Source organism: Adiantum capillus-veneris, chromosome 3, assembly GCF_014529385.1.
Source record: "Adiantum capillus-veneris isolate H3 chromosome 3, ASM1452938v2, whole genome shotgun sequence".
Lineage (NCBI taxonomy): Eukaryota > Viridiplantae > Streptophyta > Polypodiopsida > Polypodiales > Pteridaceae > Adiantum > Adiantum capillus-veneris.
This window is the reverse complement of record NC_140933.1, coordinates 118,397,579-118,406,851: the sequence shown is the minus strand read 5'-3', so window position 1 is coordinate 118,406,851 and position 9,273 is coordinate 118,397,579. Positions and strand designations below refer to the sequence as shown.

At 43.4% G+C, this 9,273-nt stretch overlaps 1 protein-coding gene across 3 annotated transcripts in view; it reads left to right on the top strand.

The window, feature by feature from the left end:
- The first annotated feature begins 389 nt into the window (after positions 1-389).
- LOC147461578 (uncharacterized) overlaps positions 390-9,273 on the top strand; it is a 30,376-nt gene continuing 21,492 nt past the window's right edge. For all 3 annotated transcript variants that reach the window (XR_015187621.1, XR_015187620.1, XM_086509083.1), the window contains exon 1: positions 390-751. Coding sequence is in view for 1 of the 3 variants with exons in the window: in XM_086509083.1 (XP_086365209.1) it covers positions 703-751 (49 nt within the window). In the remaining 2 variants the exon portion in view is untranslated. The remainder of the gene's footprint in view (positions 752-9,273) is intronic.

The window sequence follows — 9,273 nt, the reverse complement described above, 5'->3', positions numbered from 1 at the left end:
CTCCCCCTTCCGCCATATTATGTTAGTAGATGCACCTTTTGAAGGCCCCCTGCCCACAGGGCACAAGGAGAGGGATTGGAGGGGGGAGTGGAGGCCAAGGCAAAGAAAAGGGAGGTCTGGCTAGGGAGTTTGTAGCAAGAAAAGGGTTCTCGACGGGCCACACACTTGTTGTGTATAGAGTTCTCCCTACTTCCTTCTCCGCTCTTTGCCATGTGGCACTAATTGAAGATCCAATGCTCCACAATTGCTCCCAAGAGTTCCATACTTTACCATATGTAGGCCAAAAAGCTAGAGACATTGCCTATGAGTATCAGCTGCAAAATAGGACGCCTCCTAAAGTGCATTGGATGGGTAAGCTTTTTATAATTCCCGGTCTACGGTGACAAGCTCAAGAGTATGAGATGAAACATGCTTGAAAGGAAGGACCTCAAAGCCCAAAAAGAACGGCGGTCAATGCAGGCATACAAAGAAAGTCGCAGAAAGTAAATGCGAAAAAGTCTCTGATTCGTATGAGGGGTCTGCTTGAAATGCAGACGAACCGAAGAAAAGCTGCTGCCTAAAAGAGTGATGCAGCAGGCTAGCCAGTTCGAAGATGTTAAGGAAGCTTGGAGTTAGTGGCGGCTGCTGGCAAGAAAAGTTGAAGTTGGTTGCTAGTGGTAAGAAAAGAGGAACAATTGAGGACATTTTCATGCCATCTCCAACATGGGCTGCTCAATCCTGACAATGCAACCAGACATGTTCTTTGCAAAAGGTAACTTCGATTTCAATTTTGGTACTTGTATAGCTAGTTGGTAGGAAATAGTTGCATCAGAAAATTAGGCTAATGAACTAATGAACTTACAGCTGTCTAGGCTTATGATCGTTTATTCAAGAACATCATAACCCATAATAATAACTTGCAAAGTCGTCTTATTGGTAGAGCCATTTTTGTATCTCAGAACTCGTCTAAAATGGATTCCAAGATTTGCAATTGTGAATTACTTTCAAGCAATGTGTATATTCTTTGATGCCTAGTTTGTCGATCAGGAGCTAACAAAAATAACCTAGTATAGTTAGCCAAATTATGATAAATTGCCCTTCGTTACCACTTTTTGAAAATAATCTTGTAGCATTTTGAGAGTTGCTTCTGGGTGTGATCAGAGTAGTTCTCTCCTAGTAGGCAACCTATCATAAATTTGTCTTTAATGAAGATGGTATTGTTTTTTAACCCTTCTCTCATATCGCATTTAACTTCTTGAGCTCAATTTTAGATTGTGCGATTTTCCATTTATTTTGAGAGTTTAAGGTGCTCTATTTCTTTTTTATGGTTGAAAAAATTGTTGTAAATTTATTTTGTCTTAGTGATTTATCATATGACAAGTGCTCTATTTTATTTTTTGAAAGAGGAGAAAAATGAAGAAGACTCTCTTTCACTCTCATGCTGGGTATAACTGCGAGGCATGTGTTGGCCCCTTGTTCAGCTCTTATGTTTAATGCCTTCTTGAGGCTTGGGGGGAGTACACACCATGTGTGCCCATCTTGATATTGGGCGATCCTATGGACCATGGCATTACCACACCATTAGGAGTAGGCGCATATTAGCAAAACTGAATGCCTCTTCTCTTGAGTAAAAAGTTAAAACTTAGTAAGTGGGTAGAGACTTGTCACTGATCACAAATGGATACTAGGCTAGGTAGGTTTTCGCCAAGGCTATTTGAACTTGAACCACATACTCACACGTAGGGCTATCATTTCTTTTTGGTGCCACAAGTGTCACGTGACACATCCAACCCTATGTGTTCGTGGACAAGCTACATCACGACAAGGGTTCAGTGAGTCCAATCAGTCTAGATTTAGAAGCGATCTGGCACTTTTGTGAGTCTGTTCGCAGATCGTGCATGTCCAGACACTTAGTGTAGATGCATATCCTCTGGTTGCACACAACATGATCATAAGCATTCCCATCAGAATCCTTCAGGGGAATTTTCCAGTGCATTTAACCTATTTTCCCTATTTTTGACATTTTTCACTTATCATTTTTAAGTGACTTTTGTTGGAAAATAGGTAGGGCAAATTGAGTAAGTTTGTATATAAGCAAACCTAGGTTAGCACTAATTGGCAGAAGAGGCAACAGGAGCCAAGCTCAGCAGGCAACTTCTCCAACAAGACCTTGGTGGATTCCTGCAAAGCAAGACCCATCACTAGCGTTTTCTCCATCAGTAGATACTCGCTGCAACCCTACCACAGCCTGACGTTTTTGCATCAGGGCTCCCTGCCAAGGGAACCCATCCTCTAGCGTTTTTGCAGAGAAGCCAACAGCTAGCGTTTTTGCATCCCTGGCGTTTTTGCATGACCTAGCGTTAGCAGATTGCAACGTTTTTCAGCCACAACAGCCTAGCGTTTTCAGCCCATGAAGAAGTAGCAAATTCAGCCCCAGCAAGACCTCAGTTTTCAGCCATTAAACTGCAGATTTTCAGCAACAAAGACCCACATAAAACAGCCCCAAAATCAGCGTTTTTGGCTCAGTCGCAGATTTCAGCCCATAGCGTTTTTGGACAGCAGTAGAAAGATTGCAGATTTCAGCCATTAGGTCGACTTCGTCATCCCCGTCGTCATCGTCGACATAGCCTAGACTTGCATCAGTCCCATGCATACCATTTGTACCAGATTGTGCAATCATAAGTAGACCACTCTCGTTGATGAGAGTGGGGCCTTCGGAGGAGGGTTTTACAACGTCTTTGGTGTCGTATCTCTCTTCTCTCTATCTCTCAGTCTCATACACTTGCACGCACAGTGTCCACTCACCTTGTTCGTGATCATAGCACTCTCCATTAAAGAACGGAAGGCTCTCCCTTCCATAAGAACTAAAAGGAACCTTGAGCAAATATGGATCACTCATCTTGAGAAAGAACAACATTCATTCCGCTGCACCTTACAACAAGCTAGACTCATGAAGAAATGACATGACACAGGAGTGTCTATGGAGCTGACTCGATGTATATTCTTATTGTAGAACTGTGTTAAGGGCAGAGTGAGGACATTAGAGGAGAGACTCCAAGCTAATAAAGAGAACCATTAGGGTGAAAGTATCAAAAGTGCAGCAAAAGTCGCGGTGTTAAAGGAGCGCGCGCGCGAGAGAGAGAGAGAGAGAGAGAGAGAGAGAGAGAGAGAGAGAGAGAGAGAGAGAGAGAGAGAGAGAGAGAGAGTATGGACAAGCTTTGTAGGGCACAACAGAGCACAAGGCTTTGCACACTACATTGTGCCCCTCCCCTTCTCCCTATATAGGGAAGTAACAAAAATGCCCGACTCATATCTCAATAATTCATGTCAAATAAATGAAATTACTAAGGGTTAAAAAGCATAAAAATAGGGCGCCTAGCAAAAAGGCCACAAGTGGCACATCGGACAAAATTTGCGAAAAATCCCCCATGATGCCTAGACTCTCCAAAAGCCTCACTGGACGAGAAAGCCCCCACTCACAAGATCTAGATGGGGAAACCCATCAATAGCTATAGATTATAGGAAGAAATTGGAGATCAACCACACTAGCTTTGAGAACTAGTTGAGCCATCCTGCTCCACAGTCGGCTCATAGTGCCAGAAGCCAACATACACATTTCCCTTGCCGAGGATCACAAAACTATACAACCTTTGACTCATCTACCACACCATCCTTCAAAGGCTGAATAGAATCTCTAAGCTTTGTCGAGAAAGTAGGAGCCATCGCTTCAGCTTGGTGCTAAGAAAGAAATATGGCAAGAGTCCTATTCGTCTGCAAGCCTTGCAAGTCCTTGATAAAGATGAAGGTAGATGAACCAATGTGTGAAATTCGGAACAGGTGCAAGAGAAGCCGCCTCACCGAACTCGCAATCCGAATTCGACTTCTTCGGCAATTCCTCCAAATATGCCCGTGTTCTTCACACTTGTGAAATATCACCTCCTCCTTGGATCTCTCACCAATACCAGAAGTATCATCCTTCTGTGCCTTTTGCTTCTGCTTCTATATCTAGACATGTTGTCTGTGCAAGAGATACTAATCCCCTCTGGCTATAAAGCTCGGGTCACAAGGTAGTTGCAATACCTTCCCGATAGTATTATCATGCAACTGTTCCATTTAAGCATAGGTAACCGGATGATCCTCCTTTCTGAATAAGAATCTAGTACTACTACGCCAGCGGTAAAGAAGGGGATATGTAGGAAACTGGGACTAGATGAGAAGGTCCTCCAAGATCCACAACATGTCCCCACCTTTGGCTAAACGCTTCTCCACCTGACACCAAGAGGCCACGTATGGTTGGATATGATAGAACTCATCACCTTCACAGGAGAACGGTACAAGGGTATATGGACCACATCCAACAATCTCCAACAAGACATCCACTTGAGATGACCATGCAAGTTAGAAGCACCTCGTCTTTGCTAGTGTACATCAACATTTCTCTGTTTTCCATCTTTGACATATTAAGTCAATGCTAACGCACGAGAGAATGTCCACCATAGATAGGTGTAAACCAGGTTCTAAGGTTGCAAGCAGCCTCTTGTCGAAAGTGATGCCCAAACTCCTTGGCAAGGGCAAGTACACTGGCTGAAATCTGTCCAAAATTGTAATGTGCAGTGGAAGTGATTGATGGTGAATGCTCATGATGAGTGCTCAGTGCGTACTCAAGGTTCCTTTTACAGTTTTACTTCATGAGAGAATTCCTTTTACATTATGAGAGATGTGCAAAGACTCAAGAGAGAAGAGAGATGTAATGTGTAGTGGAAGTGAATGATGGTGTATGGCTCATGATGAGTGATGAGTGGGTGCTCAAGGTTCCTTTTAATGGCGGGAAGGGAGAGCCTTCCTTGATTTAATGAGAGAATGTGCAATGACCAAAACAACGAGAGTGGAATGCAAAATGTGAGTGTGCTAGAGAGAGAGAGAGAGAGAGAGAGAGAGAGGAGGAGGAGGAGGAGAAGAAGAGAATTTTAAGGTCGTAGGAAACTATCCCAAGAGACGAGAAGGGAGAGCCTTCCTTGACTTATTGAGAGAATGTGCAATGACCAAAACAACGAGAGTGGAATGCAAACTGTGAGTGAGTGCACGAGAGAGAGAGAGAGAGAGAGAGAGAGAGAGAGAGAGAGAGAGAGAGAGAGAGAGAGAGAGAGAGAGAGAGACCACACTAGATGGGGTCCCAAATCCCCCTGCAAGGGCCCCCTCTCTATTGCTAGAGAGGTATTTGCTTTAGGTTGCACAAAGTCTGGTACAATGCTTCTAGATGCTGTCACAAACGGGAGCGCATAACAATATAAATAACATTCGGATAAATAGGATTTATCAATTATTATTGAAGCCAGACGATATAGAGAGAAATAGATAGAGAAAGAGAGAGAGTGAGAAGATCGACACAGTACTCGGGACCAGAAGATGGGCTGGTCCCCCCCGTAATAGTATCTTTATTACTGAGGAGAAGTCTATACAAGCACTTGAACCGAATGTATTACCACACTCGTTCTAGAATAAGACTTGATGGTTCCCGGAAGCCTCGGCTTCCTATTCCTAGGGCAAAATCCTATTCCAAGGAACTTCCGTTCCTTATTCCAAATCCTCGAGAATCAAGGTTCTCGCCTCTGGATTTCACCTTCCAGACTCAGGGCATGGCATCCCTGCAACTCTTTTTTCCAACTCTGTTTCCAGAGTCCTCTTCCCACAGAACAACTCTGCTTTCCCGGACATGAAGTCCTTACTTGGGAATCCCAACTTCCGGATCACAACTTGAGAGACTACCTCTCTCCGATCCGTGGATCTACTTTCCAAACTCGGGTATGAAACCCTTGGGCTGATCTGGCTCTAGTTCCTCAGAGCGCTTTTCTCTTGCAGAGGCTCATGCCTTCCTCTGCTCCTACTCCCGCACGAAGAGAAAGTACACTTGCAATCAAATACTCAGAGATCATAACATGAAAATCGTTACCTTCAAAGTCTCGACGCTCGAAACGCAACTCGGTTCTCAAAAAGCAATTCCCCGGAAGAGATCTCTACATAGAAAATCCTCTCTTCCAATCCTACACACAAAAGAGGTGTGTTCTCGGGTTCCTTCTCGTAAATCAGCCCCGTCTACGACGTTTATGGGCTGAAAACAGAGAAAAACAGAAGCTTGTCGCGATGGAAACACGCTCCGTAGGCACTTCTTCACGAGGGAACTCGCGCACTGGGTCTTGACGACATCGGGTACACTTGGGACAATCATGGGCATCACCGGCAAACGTCTTCTTTGCGGGTGAACTCTGCAACAGCATCTCCTTCTTGCAAAAACTGATCCTCCCCTCTGAGTGAGGGCATGTGATGCTTTTATAGCTCCTGGCCACGGGCGCGAATAGCTGCTTGCGTAGAGATCGCGGCCGGTTTTTTTTTGTTTTCCGTTGTCCTGCCAGAAAAAGAGAGAGAGAAAACGCTGGCTGATCTCTTGCCTTATTTATCAGACTGCTGCCCACTGATTAAGTGGGCAGCCAGAGTATTTTTAAAAATAGTCTGAATCTGCTTAAACACTCAATAAAACCTTATAAGTTAAAAACAATGCTTTCACAGCACTTCCCAGACGTCCCTGGATGCAATGACATGCACAGTTGCAATGCAGACATAGGCTTTCTCGCGGGAAAGCATCTGATTTCCTGAAAAGCAATCCCGCTTTCTCAGAAAGCATGTGTTTTTCCTCAAAGTTTCCTCTGAACCCATCTTCATTCAAGTGCTTGCTTTTCCTTGTGCACAATTCTAACACAGTTCGGAATTTCCTCTTGACTATGGATATCCCCTTTCCGATGCACTCGTCACCCACCTTGTGACGCATCAGGAATACCCATCACCTAGTCCTTTCCTATCGAACTTACGGTACAATCTCCTTCGCGATGCTCTATGTCACCCATCCTATGACGCATCAGCGATGTTCGTTCCCGGATGGTCGGATACTTCTTCCCGATGCTCCCTGTCACCTATCCGATGTGACGCATCAGAAGTACCCGTTCCTGGTGGCCTTACAGATATTCCCTTTCACAGTGCTCCCGTCATTACTGTGAATGACGCACTAGGAATATATTGTACTCTGATGTCTCCAGTGAGAAAAACCCTCTCACTTAAAAATTCCAATAATTCATTTAGAATTATTTTTCCTGGTGTTCCAAGCGAGAAAACCCTCACTTAGAAGTCCAATAATTCATTTAGAATTATTTTTATGTCAAATAAAGCCAATTTAGCAACATCCCTCTCACTTATAAACAATTGTCTTCAACTGTAGAGGTCCAACTGAACATCCGAGGAGAAATCGGAAAAATTCCGAATCTTGCTCAATGGTGAGTTGAGCTGGTCCTTTCTTAGAAGAGAACTTAAAAAATAAATTAAACAAAAATTCAATAATTTCAATACTTACCTTACCGGTTCATGTCCTTCCTCTAGTACCTCGAGGATATCCTTCACCATTCATTAAACTTACGAGCCATGTAAGAACTCGTCATTCGCGTCTTTCCGAGAATGTGTTAACTCAATTCCGCCTTCTCAATAATCCTCCTAGAAATCAATCTAGGTGTCTGTCCTTGCGCATAATCCTACGTTGTTAGTCCAAAGGGTATTAAACCTCTTGTGTCCTCCCACATAGGGAATGTCGAGAGCATTAAGCTCATGTGAATCTTCCTGTGGTGGCAGACAAAGTGTGCCACCTTACCAAAGTAAGTTCTTATTCCGGGCCTTTGCTTTGGGTAGGCCAATTGTTCTGATCCAAAGTTTCCTTATCCGAGACTCTGTTAACTTGATTCCGTCTTCTCAAATTCGAAAAGATTAATCTTCCTAGAAATCAATCTAGGTATCTCTCCTTGCGCATAATCCTGCGCTGTTAGTCCAGAGGGTATTAAACCTCTTGTGTCCTCCCACATAGGGAATGCCCAAGTCATAGAGCATTAAGCTCGATGTCTTTCTTTCACAAACAAAGTTTGCGATCACCTTAAAGAAGGTTCTTGTTCAGGGCCGTCGCTCAACGTAGGCGGACGGTTCCAATCCGAAGATTCTTTGTGCACGGCGGCACTTCCTTCCAATCTTTTCCTCCTTCGAGTTATTACCACCAATAGTGTTTTCCCGACGCCCATTAGCGTCTCTTCCTTACAAAATCATCAAAAATGATTCACCTTGCAAGCATCAATGACGACTTGCAAAATCTCAGGCAGATAGGATTCTAGCCATAGCATTTTTTGAACGTACGTTCAAACCCGGTTCACAATAGAGCGAACCCTCTTTGATTCTCAGGGATGTTCTGCCATATGTAATCCTTACCATTTTGAAACGGTTGGCGAACTATATTCTTACGAACATAATAGTTCGAATTTATTTTAATAGCGTGTAAATGCTACTTGACCTTCTAATGGAGAAACATATACCGCAACCAAAAGTTGCTACTGTAATGGTAAAAGCACATAGCATACTCAATGATCAACGACCATTAGAAAACCATTTCTCCGTAGAGAAACTCAAATTCCTTCTACCAAACACACCTCAAATAGAGATTCTCGTGTCGGAATATCCTTGCGCGCAAAAAGGCGCTCAAGAGAGTATAACAAACTCTCATCCCTGGGAAAATTCCTTCCCTTCGTAAAATCCTTAGAGCGAAGACGCTCAACCTGACAATTCCTTGGCTCGTTCTTAGAGCAAAACCCGCTCATCAAATAAGCTAGGATTTCAATCCTTGGATTCCTCGAGCACAAGCCGTAGCGGTCTCTTGCTCCTTTACTCATAAAGAGAGTGTTCATTCACTTGTGCGAAAAGCACTACCATATCTTCCTGGGTAAGGAGTGTTGGTTCATAAGGTACTCAAGCATAGTGAAAGCTTGTCTTGCTTGAAAGCAGGTAATTTGTTGAAGAACTACCGGATACCAGATCAATAGTTGACCTTTCGCCTAGTTGAACAAACCAATTTATCTCAAAAAACAATGTTTCAAATTGATTCTACTCTCATAAATACTCGAGAGTGATTGTCTTGGTTAGACACATGCATATCTCGTGCATAAAAGCAATACGCAGTTTATGAATTTCTCAAAGATTTAACTTTGATCAAAGACCTGCCCTCTCACTTAAAGTTTGAGGGTCAAAAACTCAAGAGTTAGATTGAATTCCCTTACTCCAAACTTTCTCCGGATAGCAATGTATCCTTCGAGGAGAGGTAACTAAAATTTGTTGTTTCTGTGTTCAATGGTTCTCGTCCCACTGCGGGGATTGTTTCTATATACACTAAGGTGTACACTTTCAACTTTTATTGCTGACTCCACCATCTGCTGCAAA